Here is a 14,684-nt window from a genome sequence, read left to right on the forward strand (position 1 = left end):
AGCAATCGTTTCTCTAAGTACACACCAGTGACCACGAATGACCACGGGTGACCACAAATGGCCACGAGTGACCACGAGTGACCACCGGTGACCACCAGTGACCACGAGTGACCACGAATGGCCACGAGTGACCACGAATGACCACGTGATTTTGATACCAGACAAATATTTTAATTACTTTTTAATTGTAGTCTCTTATAGTCATTCGTGGTCACTCGTGTGTACTCTTAGACACGACCATCGTTTTAAAAGTATATTTGACACGGTACCAAACATAATGTAAGTTCAACGTCGCACAAGCAACGAAATATGTTTCTCTCACGATGATTGTGATTGTCATCAGCGATCTTTACATTATGATTTATTTTACCGATCACTTTCTTGTTACAGTCTCCATTACACACCTCTTGGATCCACGTGTTGCCCGACTTCCTCTTGAAAACTTCACGAAAAGCAACGCGGTGGCAAATTGGGTTTACGCAACCACACTTCTTAATAACGCGATGAGTTAGCTCACCTTTTCCTATTTAGAAACGAGTGGTCAATTCAAGTATATCTGGATGACCTAGAGCTATATATTTTCCAGTCTAGCCCACCCACTTAGTTAACCATCACTTGTTTCTAACAAAGGGAAGGCATCACCTGCTGCACCTTCGCAACAATACCTCTTAAGAATGTTCAACATTTACATCCAGATCAATATCCTACCATTTGGCCCTTTTATGGCCATCATTAGGCTGTCAATGGCCTTGCACGCATGTCCACTGCTTCCACAAGAACCATGGCAGACACCTATGTCATGACGAATACTGTACGATGTTCCGTCAAAGAAGGTTTTGAACAAAGCTTGGCGACTGCAGCCGCTAGAGGTATTTTGATAGCCACACTTAGCAATAGCGGTCTTGTACTTTGAGCCACCAATGAGGGGATAACTTCTGCTGGTCACCTCAGTCGGGTTGCATGAAGAGGACCCACTGGACATCTTCTATGATCAAATCAGATTTTTCGAATGGTTTATTGGATCAGTTTAACTTCACTTTTAGAACGAGGAAGGCCTTTTGCGCCGCTCTGTAACTTGGGGACTGTGCTGAATTCTTTCCTAAAGCGTGTAAAGATACGCTGTAAGAGCTCGGATACCTCTCGTGTCTAAAAACCCTTTGAAATTCATGACAAGTACTATTTAGAAAGAGACAAGTGCGATGCAAGCATGAGAGAGGTATGCGAGGGTTCCTCGAGGTTTCTGGGCGCGTGCTTCGTTCGCTGGCTCGAGTCTCGCGGGCTCTTCGCCGCTCGTGTCGCAACGCTAATGTAATAAGCGCATGCTCGTAGGATCCATTCTCACCTCGGGAGTAGCTGTAATGGTGTCTGAGTCAGTGGCGTTGCAAGTTTCTACACATCGCCCCATATCTGCTTCATAAAGCCTGCGACGAACGTCTAAAAGCAAGAAAATGTAAAAAAATATCGTAAATTCAGTCACTGCAAATAAAATACCTTTTAATATAGTACACTTTTTGGTTTGTATTTGAAATGAAATATTTTCCATCCAGTCTGCAATTTCCAACTCAGAGGTTGATCAGAAGTTGACTTCATCGTCATTAACATTAGGTTTCGAGTGATTGTACCATAGAGTTTTCTCTGTATGTGTTACTTAGGCTGTGCAATGATTACTTGGAAAATGATGAAGGGCTCACATTCAGATCCACACTTCAAAATGGCGCTCCGAGATGCAACAACATCAACAACAACAACTTTAATTGTAACCTACATTAATTTACATGATACAAAATAAAATGGACTTAATTTTTTTCTTAAAACGTTTGAGGGAGAGAAGGTTTATGTCATCACTTATATCATTTTATAATAAAGTTCGTATATAACGCGCGCTGTCATTGGTTGAAAGAGCGTCCTCTGTGAGAGTATAGAGCATAGAGCTGAGCTAAAGCTGTCACGCCATCTGCCAAATTGGACTATTTCCGACCTTTTCCGGGACTTCTCTCTAGCTTTTTTTCGTTAATTGAAAGTGAAATTTCGAAAAGAGCAAGCCGGCAAGTAGCAACAGAACAACCAAACAAAGGTTTATAAACATGCCAAGCGCCGAAATTGACGTTATTATAACGTGAGCAGAGACGAAAATCCTCAAAGAGAAAACGAAATGGGCAGTCCGAGTTTTGAAGGTTTTCACGCTCAGTTAGATTGCAAGCTTACGAATGGTAATAAAAATCAAACACAGCTAACACTCGTATAGTATATAAAGTTAGAGTTCAAAAACAAAACAGAACAAAACAGGAATGATAAAAAATATAGCCAAAGTGGCATAACTGCTATAATTCACACTAATCATGACGGTGTCAGAGCGACTGCGATCATGCTGAGGTCCAACGTGGCAAGCTCGGAGATCGCCAGTGAAGCAAGCCTCAGAAATTAGATCGACCCCCTTCGAGTGTACTTAAAATTGGATGGAGTCTTCTCCAGAGTTTTCCACAGAAAAAAATTATGGCGTATTGAGTAAAATGATATATAATAGGTATATGAAGTGTTACATTTATGTAAATTACATTTGGCAAACGTTGCTGTTAACTGCCCACTGCCATTACTCAATTTGGCAATGTTTAATGTAGGATATATACATACATTTATGAATAATTTTTTCCAATAGATTGTGTCAGAGTCACCGAATTTCTATGATAAGTGACTCCTAAACTCGGCAGCTATACATCTGTTGTTTTTAGACATAGGTACCACGAAAACTAGCGTCGGCGATCCCATTCTCATGTTGAAATTGAGTGAATAAACATGAGGTTGTGACCAAAAATTGCATAAATTAACGTCAGAGGTCACGTATTTCAGAGCGACGTGATCACGAATCTAAAGCAGGGCCCAAAAATTTTTTTGCCCACAAACGTAGTATAAAGATAGGTCTTTCCTGTGATGGTATGTTTGTCGGCATACAGTTTTGCCCATTGGAGATATTTGCAATTAAAAAACCCTAATTTGTTTCGTTTTTTGAATAGTTGCGTGACACAGTTAATGATTAACTGCTTTAAATTGGCAGAAGTTATATCAAGATACCCCAACTTTACGGAATGTTTTCCTGAAGGTTCAAACAACCATTGGACATAATAAGGTTAAAATCCATCGCATTCTGTTAGTGTGAGAGAGATTCGTTAAAGTGCATTTTTCGAGCTAATTTTAGCCTTTTACCCAAGGGATTTGATGAGGGGGCTCTGATACCCCAGGGATTAGCCGGGAGCCCGAACTACTTTGGATTCTCGAATAACTTAGTGACCTTCATAAACTGTGAAAGTTTGAAAGAAATCGGTGAGATGGCATGTGTCACGCCTGCCCAGTGTCAGCGGATTTGGACCCCCCCCGGTCAAAATCCGCTAGCGGATATGGACCCTTTTCAGATTTAGACCCCCCAACCAAACTTTTCTTTTAAGCATCGTTTGTATCACATTTGGTAACTAATTCTATTCGTAAGCTTTTTGTCAATGTTCTTTTCAATCACAACACAACATTTCCTCAATCTTAGGGCCTGTTTACATGGATACGCATGTTTTGAATTTAAAACATACTTTAGTACGCACTGGAACGTAAAGTATCATCCATTTTTACTAGAACGTTAAAGGGTAACTGACGCCAAATTTTTTCTTTTTTTTTTTTGTCCCAATACATTCCTCTTATGTTAAAGAATCCTAAATGAGCAATTTAACGAAACATTGCGCAAAACCAAATTTTCTACAATTTTTTTGACGCTCAATCGACGGCAATTTTGAAAACGTTCCGATTTTAGGTCACATGATGTGATACGTCACACGTGTGTAAGGCAGTGAAAAGAGTCATGTAAGACCTGAAAGTAACAACTTCGCCCTCGCTGTCCGGCTGCTGCCGAAATTTACGATTGGAAAAAATAAAGAGATTTGTGCCATTCTGTTATAGGTCACCATTTAGAGACTATGAAATACGAAGTGAGAAATAAAATAATGAAGGCTGAATAATCGAAACGCGAGGGATGGCATGTCTGTAGTCAGAAGTCAGAGCCACAGATAAATTGCACGCCTTTCCAAATAGCTGTAAAAAAATATATAATCCTATAATTTTTTCCTCTGAACCATTATCGAGTCCTATACTCAGAATTATCTTTTAGTACAAGCCGAAAAGTATTTGGCTTTAGATTTCGTCCAGTGTATATCACTGTGACCTCAGGCCCATCGGTTCTGGAGTGAGCGCGACTAAGCGCAAAGTGTTGTCGCGTATTATGGGAGGTCGTCATCTGGTCTCGTGAACGAAACTCTTCTTCCACGTTCCGTAAATGTACAAATTTATCCTTTTTAAAATTTTTTTTAACGGAGACTAGTGAGCAGCACAAAGGAAGACTCCTTGCTGTTGTAACTTTTCGTTTATTTCTTTCGACGCTAGCTGAGAGCTCTCCAAGGATGATGACAACTAACATTCAGCAGCATATATAGCACATTTGTGTGCTTAAGTTAAGTTGGGCAGCATATATAGCACATTTATGTGCCTAAGCTAAGTTGAGCTCATATATAGCACATTTGTGTGCCTAAGTTAAATTAACTTCCAGTGGAAGTGAATAATAACAGAAACGTGCTGCAAGAAACGCCTTGTTATGAGCGACACACTCAAGTGTTGTTTCTCATTTGCGACCGAAAGGATACTCGTTTCAAAAGTGTGTTACTGTCAGCTGTGTGAACAGTGAGTTACTTTCGCTCGTTTATCGTAAATAAAACAAGCCGCGTTGACTTTTACAATATGGACGGAAACCAACAGGATGTAAAACGAAAAAAACGGAAACCAGGGAAGCGCTGTGTCGTGATGTTTTGTAACAAAACAAATGCAGACGGAGTCAGCCTTCACCAGTTTCCAGCTGATGAAAGTGTGCGGCGACAATGGATTGCATTTGTGCGAACAAAAAGAGAACCTAATAGTTGGACACCAGGTTCGGGTCACATTTGTAGCGACCATTTCTCAGCTGATGACTACGAAGGATTCGGTGCAAAAGTAGCTGGATTTAGCTCTAAGCTAGTATTAAAGAAGTCCGCAGTTCCTTCTATTCAAGCGTCTCCTATTCCTGAGCAAATAAACGAAGCTCGAAGAATAAAAAGAAAACTCTCACTGTCTAACGAAAAATTGAGGGTAGAAGACTCGAGCTCCGTGGTCACACAGGAGACTAACACTACACCAAAACGACAAAGCCGGGCCTTATCAAAACTAACGGCAAACAGGGTATGAGAAAGATATTTCTCGCTTTTGCTTCTCTTAGCTTTTGTAGACCTGGTGTCAGTTTATGTATGTAAATTAGTTGCGTTTGTCACTAAAGTAGTAATGTATTTTTTAAAAAAAACAGTTGGTGGTCGAGTTTTTACAAGAAAAATGGAAAATACTACCATTACACATTCAAAACATTCATGTCAATGCGGAGAGTGACCTATATCCTGAATGTGGGCATGGCAACCTGCAAGGAGACGCAGCTGATCGGCTTTGGCTGCAACCAGGTATAGTAATGGCTATATATTACACCTGACAGAAAAATAAAACAATTTTTATTTTCATAATTTCTTGTGTAAGGACAGAAATTAAAGTTGTGTACAACAGAAACTTTCAACAATGTAAAGATTTTTCGAAGGCCTGAGGGTACTTATATGCTGTTCATAAGTCTATGTAATAAATTGTAATTTGAAGCACTAGGTTTGCAATAATATGATTTCATAACTCATAGGCTCATGCCCAGTTGTTAAACTGGAGGAGTTGTTACTGAAGCCTCAACTGCTAAAGGATGTAGCACAACTATCCCCAAAATACCAGACATCTACTCTGGAAGCCAAGCACAGCCTGGACATCCAGTTTGTGCCAAAGCATACTGCCTTCTCTTACTGGGGGATTTATACTAGGTTTAACTATTTCCCTTTGCTATTCTCACTCTGTTTGGTTCTTTACAAGTTTTGCAGATCACAAAGTTGCAAACATTGCCCTGAGATCTTCACTTATATTTATATCATTTAACAGATTGTGCCTTTCTTCCCTGCATTACAACACCAATGCAAACAGGATGCAGGCAGTGACAGATGAAGGCAGGCTACGCTACTCAGTTGTATTTCCAAAAGCTAAAAAAGGAGATCATGCTATCAAAAAAATCAAAACACAAGCTTCTCATGGTGGGTATGATGTAGATGGGGCACAGGAAGTTAGATATTGCACTTTTTAGCTTATGGATTAACACAAGCAAAGAATTAGCCTTTGAAAATTACCTCAATTTGGGAGCCATGAAAAATAACAAATCCAAGCTCCACCTCATAAAGAACAAAGAAGGAAATTAATAATGCATTTCAATTTACAGATTACTGCTACAGCATTATAAAGGACTTATTTGCAAAATATGAGGCAAATCCAATGAATCTCAAGGAGTATGTGACAAACTTGGCCATCAACACCCCACCACCCCTTACTGCAAATGCACAGAGACCTGAAAAGGAGAGGCTATTCAGAATTATGTCAGCCGATACAACCGCACTATTCTGGTGAACTAGTTGACCTAGTATATAAAAACCAATACTTAAATTCTTGTGATTTTAAAACCTAAAATATTATTGTAAATTGGATAAGGGTTATTTTGTGTGAAATAAAAGCATGTATCAGAAAAAAATTGTAACTTTCATGTGCCAGTTTCAGCTAATTTGAGCTCCTAAGGGAGACTTTGGAAACAAAAGTTATCTCCTAGTGACATAAGTAAAGGTTTCTTCAAGAAGAGGATTCAACCACAAGAATACAAGTAGATGTATGATAAAAACTTATTTTTTGGAGAAAAATGTTAATAAAATAACAAAAGGAAAGAAAAGATAAATTTAACCCTTGCACTAAAGTTTACTCATCTGCATAAGTAAAACCAGTAAAAACCATGTCCTCCTCCAGCTGGTTGGGCTCTGGGAAGTAGGCACGTATGCAGTTCACAGCACAAGAAGGCAAAGGGATGAGGATATTTTTGCCCAGAGTACCCCAACACCAACTGACCAGTTGCCTGTAAGCAATGTGGCAGTTTTTCTTATGTTCAGGCCCCTCATAAGCAGAAGAGCCATACTGCTGCTTGTATTGTAGCCAAGCTGTCTGCAGAACCCAGATATTGAGGCACACTGCCATAAGCCCTGGATGCTGCACAATACATCTGGGTTCTGCCTGCAACCGTTCCTCCATGACATCCGCCAAAATTTTATTCCTAACTGTATCTACTTCTTGGCAACAGATGCTCTCTTCCTCCCTTTCCATCGCTTGGCAGTTTCCACACTGACACCTTGTAATAAATAATCAGTAAAGTAACGAATTTTTTCACAATGTTGAATTGGAGAAATAGAGAGCACAACTTGTTTGATTGTTTTCACCAAAGGGGACAGTTGTAAGCCCTGTTACTATCACAAACGTGAAAGACAACTCAAACTTTAGGCTATAAACAAGGTGCAAAGACCACAAGTCAACAATAAGTTATTATGAAGACTTTATTCAATTCTACATGTCCAATGCTATTTTTCGCTACTTCGTGTTTTAAAGTAAAAGCCTAGAAATCTATAATCGTTCGCCAAATTCAACACAGGAAAACTTAAAACCGATTCAATCGCGTGGAAACGTGTATAATCCATCCAATTCACCTCCACAAGCGTGTTACTTTCAGTCTGTGAAACCTTAGCTTCGGAAGGTGCCGGCGTGTAGCATAAATCACTTCGCTTCCAAGCTACTCAAGAGTCTGCACATTTGTTTTTTATTTACCTGATCGCTTCTATATTTAATAAGCGACTGATTTTCAGACACTAGATTTAAAAACGTATTGTACTCACCGTTCGTCGCTTTCCTGATTGAGGCGGCCGCGGCGCACAGGCTCTTGATTCTCTTCCAACTTTCGCCCTGTATTCTCGGTTCGTCCTGGCGGTTCAAATCGCCAGGGCCTAATTTCACCAATAGGTTCATAAATTCTCCCATTATCTTCAACCTCTATAAAGGCCTCAAAATCGGAATAATCGGACTCAGAAGTAGAACTGCTTTCAGTTGAGCTACTGTCCGCCATATTTACTTTGCTTAGTGTACACACGCGCGACGTATCAGGTCACATGATCAAAATCGAAGCGTTTATAGCAGATGACTCACGAAGCTGCATTTAGGACAGTTTTCCCGGCGAAACAAGGCACAAAGAGGCATTCGAAGCACCTTATTTCTGTTTCAATGTGTTACCTGAGGCATTTAGACGGTATTCCGAAAAAGTGACCTTCTAGCCGTCAGTTACCTTTTAAGGATGATGTTTTCACTCAGTTTTGTTGGGGGTCCAATATCCAATATCCATATCTATATCCATATTGGACCCCCCGGTCCATATCCGCTACCGGATTTGGACCGGGGGGTCCATATCCGCTACCGGATTTGGACCGGGGGGTCCATATCCGCTACCGGATTTGGACTGGGGGGCCCAAATCTAGGAGGGTCCAAATTCGCTAGGACACCGGGTCCGGTCCAAATCCGTTAGAACACCGGGTCCGGTCCAAATCCGTTAGGACACCGGGTCCGGTCCAAATCTGCTAGGACACTTGGTCCTCTCTTGGACAGACTCTTTAAAAACTCTTCACGGTGGCTAATTTACGTTTTCAACTCAGTTGTTAACAATAAATTACCTGAGAAGAAATACAGTTCAATATGAAAAATATTTACGCAATTACTCACGTTTTCGAAAACGATACACGTGTAGTTCATTGACACGTTTTGCGAATTCACGTGGCCGGTGGTGAGCGTAGACATTGCTGTCTTTCAAGTCATTCCTTTTTTATCAGTCGCATTTTGTATAGCCCGAGATTGTACTGTTGCTATTGGATCAGTCGTATTTTGTATATCCCGAGATTGTACAGGTACTATTGGATCGAAATAACATAATGATCCCAATTAAGATTCGCAAATTTGGGTTGTGTCCTCGTGTACCGGTACACAAAGGAACGAAACATTAACGAACTGTGTCACAACTCCATGTATGGATATGAAAACAATAGGAATTCCCCCGTGTACCGGTACACCAGGACAGCCCCCAAATTTGGTCCAGTCACAAGCTTGGAACCCGATTCCTCACGAGGAATAAACGTAAACACGTTTTCTGTGAAATTTACGTGGCATGTCACGCTTATGTTTGTAGAAGGCCTTTACGTTGAATCGCGCAGTTTAAGTCACGTTGAATGTTTACATCTGGTTTGGAGCAAAACTCCCGTGTAAGGTTTACTTCCAGTTTGCATCACACATCGCTGGGCTCTTTATCTGCACAGCTCCTAGATACGATTTTATCTGAGAACATGAATATCGGTTGGTTAAATGGTTACTTTTCGATCACCTCATCCGAAGAAGATCGACGCACGTTCTTGGGCACATGCTTAAAAAACCACGTGAATAAAAAATGTGACTTTGAGAGTTCCCATGCTAATATAAAAGACACATATAATTAAAACTCGTCGAGACCGCTTTTCAGTCTGTGCAAAGTAGACCAACGAATTTTCAGTGCAGAGAAACAAGTCAGAAAGAAGTTGTCCCTGCTGATTATTTTTTTTTTAAATATTCCTTCAGGTATCAATGATGTCTTGAATCTTTGGGTATGTCTTTTATTTTATTGCTACTTTTTTCCTCAGTCTTAACAGGCACTAACGCACTATTGTATTTTAAAAAATTTCTGAATCATAGCAGTTACTAAGGTCTTTCGTATGCTGATACTCTAAGGAGTAAACATTTTTCTTGGCACAAATCCTATCCAGAGTGTATGAGAATGCAATCCCAAAAAAGCATTTTTAGTTTTTGTAGTTCGACGTTTCCGGGACCGAATTGACCTCTGAATTTGGCAAGCTTATTTAGATATTCATAACTTCGCACTAATGGTTCGAGCGGAATGTCTGGTGTGGGTCACGCTTTCAAATCAACACTCTGTTCTCTGTTTAGAGTACTTTTGTTATCTATGATGTATGTGATTGTCTTTTTTCGTGTTTTGCTTTTGAGGCCAATTTGGGCAGAGTGTATTTGATAATCCAGTAGTCAACTTACTAGACATGTCACTTATTCAGTAATTTTGAAATTTATTTTGTATTTGAGAGCCATCAAATCACCGGCAAGGCTGACGATCCATTTACAAGAACTAAGTATTGCTGATAAAGAGATTTCATATGTACTACCCAGTCCATATTTTTTGCACCGGTGATCTTTTTATCTTTTCCATAAATGACAGAAAAATCACGACCAGAATGTTATGAGTCAGTTTAGAAAACGTCGTGGAAATTGGTAATGTTTAAAGCTCGGATTTCTGCTCAACGACCTTCCGTTAGTTTCTAAGGTTCTTTTACCATGAAGCATGAAAACTTTGCGGCTCTCAACTTTTTACGGATATTACTCGATCCGTAGAAATGAGTTCTGACAGATGCCGTCCGGTGATGAGAAAATCTGTACTAGTAGATAATTAAGATGTCAACCTCATGCATGGGTAGAGAAGTAAATATCATGTTTCGATCTTCTACAGGCTTCGCCTTCGCCGCGTTCGCATAGCCTTTTTGTCCTATCTGTTCTCGCTTCATTTATGAGTTTTCTTTGTCTCTCGCGTGATTTTAAAGTCGATTCACAGCAATTTGGTCGATTTTTAAGTTCCTTCGCCTTTTGGATGTAATTAAACTTTTGTAAAAGTAAGATCCTTGAAGACAAATCGCATCATCTGTTGTTATAGAACCCTCATTAAATCGATTGTTTCGCTAAGTTGACGGCTTACTCCTAATTCTTTTTAAAAGTTCCTGATGCACGCTTAAATTCTTTTAAATTATACGTGTCAAATTCGTTGATCGGTCGTTTGAGTGAAAGACAGAAGTGAAGAGCCTGCAACTAGCTCGCAAATTGCTTTTTGTCAGCATAATTAGGTTCAATCTGGGTGCAGAAATCGGGACAGTTGCGGAGAGAAAATCTTTAGGCAGAGACTAGCGCACAGACGTATTTCATGTCTTAATAGTCAGGATATGGTGAACTTCATGGCGGAAATAACCGATGCCCCTAAAGTGATCGGCGAGCTGAAAAATCTCAAAAACAAAATGAAATGTGCGCCGTACATCATGAAACATCGCGTGCACCAGGATAATAAAATTACTCAAACTGTTTAATATTGATGTTTGTTTCTTGGGCTTTGAAAGATTTGGGGCGCTGTAGGTCGTTGACTCCTGAGCATCTTCAATGAGCTTGCGTTCAGTAAGGGTTATTTATGTTTGAGATACTGCTCAAGTGAATATATCGAGTAAACCTACGTAATCAATTTGTAACTGCTCTTGACTTAAATTCGATGGAAATTAAGGAATATGTACCAGCATTCATGATTCGCCGTAATAAATGTAAAAGAATCTTAAGTTAGCTGCCCTCATATTTGATGAAATAAGTTCATCCATGTTGAAGTCAGGACATCTTGTTTTAAACAAGTATTAGCATGTGCGTCATGGCGGGGTATCGAGCTCGCTAAAATTACTTTTCTACTTTAAATAAATCAAACAAACTTTTCATATAGCTAAAACGCATTTGCATGAATTCTGTATGATAGTGATAATAAAGGACATTTACCGATCCCGATCGTAGTTGTGTTGGGTAAGCGGTAGCAGCTGCAACCTTTCTTTCTCCCTATTCAATAGAAAACGGGAAGCAAAAAATAATTATTTGGTAGTTGGAGCGTTTATGCCATTTCTTAGCTGCAAAAGTCCATTGATTCTAACAAGGGGGAAGCATATAGAAAGCAAGGTCTTATATCACGTAAAAGTGTCTGGAAATCGTACTTTTCCCGTTATGTTCGGCCTCAATTTGATAATCAGAGCCACGGATCCTACTTTCAGAATCCTTGTTATTCATTACTCAATAATTATAATCAATTCAAGTTTCAATTTCTATCATTTACCAAAAACTGTTGTTTGAATGGTACCAGATACCAGGACAAGAAGAATCAGGGTTTTTAGGATGTCCATGTCTTCTTAGTAGATTCGTGTTCGCACTGATAAAAGCGATCAGAAAAGCAAGGCATCTATGGGCGAGCAGGAATTTTAAAGCCACCTTTCTCCGCCCAAGTGTCACGTGATTTTTAATGTAAACAAGCCGCGAAAGTTCTGACATTGAGTCAACCACCTACTACCCGTGTACGAACTTCGACTTTGGCATTTTGTTGTAAATAATTTCCAATGTCGTGAAGCGCGCGTTTTTATGCTCAAAATTGATTGTATAGCTTTCCAGGCCACATGAATGACGGCCAATGCTACCAGGCCATTCCGCGTATTGGACATGGCAGGCTATGCAATTTGCCTGAGCTCATCTACTGGCTGACAAGCGCTACCTGGCGAGAGTTCCACTTATAGCCTCTAGGCGGATTGCGCGAAATCCCAGACAGAGGCAGGCAAATAAGGCTTTGCGCTCTCTATTGAATGCAAATAACACACTCCATCGGATTCCACAAAGTGTATGCATCTGCCCACTCTATGGCGTAAGCGATGTTTTCTACCATTTGCTGTATGTACGAGTGGCTTTTTATCAAAAAGGAAAAAGTTGGTCATTCGTAGTTTAAGAAATTTGGATTGCGGATTTTCACGGAGAATGCAGAGAAATGAATCCTCCTGTCTATCTTATATTAAAGGCAACATGCGTGTTCTCCAGCAAGGCTTATTTATTGTTGACTTCCGTGATTCAAAGAAACTGTTTAGGCCCATTTCATTATTACACTACTTGTGTGCAAGTCGAATTGGATCATTAAATGTTTTGTTTGTTGAGTCTATTCATGTAACTAATCTCAAATCCCTTGAAATCTTTACCAAACAAAATCCAAACTGACCGAGTTAAATGGCAAAACAACCACAAAAAAACCCAAAATACTTCTTAATTGAATATGTAAAAAGAGCGAAGAAGATATGAGTGAACTTCGCTAAGTCGGAAAACCCTTTTTCTATCGACTGCTGCACATCTTTCATTTTACTCAGAAAAAAAATGGGAAACTCTTAACCTTAACCGAGATCCACTAATTCGAAAAATTTTGGAAAACTCACATCTCTCCATGTTTAGTGTACTTCCCTAAAAGCGCTATGGATGTGTTGCTAAGTCTCTGAGACTCTGAACCTGTGTATTTGATAAATTATCAAATACACAGTTCGAGTTCGACATCAGAATAGCATAGTATTCAGTATCAAAGAAGAAATCGAGAAGCCTAAATATGTAAGGAAATCGCGAAGAGAAGGGCTCCGTTCTTAAAAAAAGAGAAGTGAGGTCTGTCGCCATCCAAAGCCCTACTCAAGCCACACTATCTGCTTTACCGCAAGCAAACTACTCAAAAGATCCATTATACCCACGTCTCGGGTACTCCAAGAAGACACTTTTGATGGAAACACAGAGGTAATCGTTTCATATTCATCGATGAATCTTGCGACATATTAAATCTTCTTTTTCTATCACGTATACTTTAACACTGATTTGACCAGGCAATCAACAGGGGTTGAAATAGTTGAGAAGGCTGGCCATAGAAATCCTGAGGTGTGAAGGTTTCACATGATGCTACATTTACAGCTGGTTTGCATTGTGATAAGCATTTTTTTTCTACAATTACAATATACATGTGTGTCATTCAAAATTCCATGTCAATACTGATATTTTTGTCCAATTTACTACGATCAGAAATATTCAACAGAGTTTAATTCATTCAAAATGAAAATATTTACCAATATATGGAGAGTTACATTTTGTTTATATGTAGTTCAAAGAACATGCAAATTCTGAAATAAGAAGTATATATACTATGGGTTGCATCGCAAACAAGCCTTTCGGCTGCAAAAGCAAAACTTATTATGTTGCTACCTACTTGTAGTGTCAAAGCATGTGCCAAAGCATGTGCCAAATATCAGTTTCTAGACGAGATTGATGAACAGTGCAGAAGTCTATGTGTGCAGAAACCTGGAACTGCTGACTTTTGTGTCTTACATGCAACTAGGAATAGTACCAAGTCGTCCCTTGAGGATTTCAGTCGGAGCAGTTTATTAAAGAAATGATAGGTTGAGCTCCTAACTTTCTTGATTTTAAGACCGCTGAGCTGAAAGTTGTAACAGTCTAAAAGAAATAATTTATTTTACCTTTCTTTTTATTGAAGCAATGATGTAATTTTAATCTTGAAACATTACAATTGCAAAATGTAAACCTTCCATAAGCTTGATTTATCAAACTGAATTATGCAAAAGAAAGAAGCTAGAGCGAAGTCAAAGTTTGTGATGTTTTTTCAAGGTTCAAACTATATCCTTACCTATCTTTTTCTCTTGATCTTTAAGAGGGATGTGAATATTTGATTCCTATGCATCTGTTTTCAGTAAACTCAAGGTCAAGTGAGAAAAAAAATTTGTAAAAATATAACACATCAAGTAACGACTTTCATTTTTGCTTCCTCAAGTTATTTTGGAACAAGTAACTGGTACAAAAGTAGTAAAATAATTTTATTCTCACTTTAAATAATAACAAAGTACATTGAAATGACAGGAAATATCAAAGCAGTGTCAAAAGAAACTTGTTTGGCATGTTTTCATTGTTAAGTAGGTCAAAGAAAGTTAGGAAAGTTGTCTAAGGTATGTGGTATATTAGGGCGAATAAAAGGGTGTTTTTATAAGAGTTTCAAAACATTGCTG

The 14,684-nt window shown here is 39.2% G+C and overlaps 2 protein-coding genes across 25 annotated transcripts in view; both read right to left on the reverse strand.

Annotated features, from left to right (window-relative positions):
- LOC131780888 (uncharacterized) overlaps positions 1-14,684 on the reverse strand; it is a 40,943-nt gene that overhangs the window by 2,542 nt on the left and 23,717 nt on the right. For 9 of the 24 annotated variants that reach the window (XM_066166183.1, XM_066166192.1, XM_059097501.2 and 6 more), the window contains 4 exons: positions 11,608-11,664; positions 1,343-1,434; positions 709-985; positions 405-523 (listed from right to left, as the gene is read on the reverse strand). In XM_066166183.1, coding sequence (XP_066022280.1) covers positions 405-523; positions 709-985; positions 1,343-1,434; positions 11,608-11,664 — 545 coding nt within the window. Of the gene's footprint in view, positions 1-404; positions 524-708; positions 986-1,342; positions 1,435-5,411; positions 5,539-6,266; positions 6,406-11,607; positions 11,665-11,935; positions 12,474-14,684 lie in introns of those variants that run through there. The other 15 variants (XM_059097509.2, XM_059097504.2, XM_066166241.1 and 12 more) reach the window with 10 other exon arrangements.
- LOC131780889 (uncharacterized) lies at positions 6,874-8,243 on the reverse strand. Its single transcript, XM_059097511.2, has 2 exons — positions 7,842-8,243; positions 6,874-7,303 (listed from the first exon to the last, which is right to left on the reverse strand). Exons 1-2 carry the CDS (start codon positions 8,066-8,068, stop codon positions 6,880-6,882), a joined length of 651 nt encoding a protein of 216 aa, XP_058953494.2. The 5' UTR covers positions 8,069-8,243; the 3' UTR covers positions 6,874-6,879.

The sequence above is a fragment of the Pocillopora verrucosa genome, chromosome 1 (genome assembly GCF_036669915.1).
Source record: "Pocillopora verrucosa isolate sample1 chromosome 1, ASM3666991v2, whole genome shotgun sequence".
In the NCBI taxonomy this organism is placed as follows: Eukaryota; Metazoa; Cnidaria; class Anthozoa; order Scleractinia; family Pocilloporidae; genus Pocillopora; species Pocillopora verrucosa.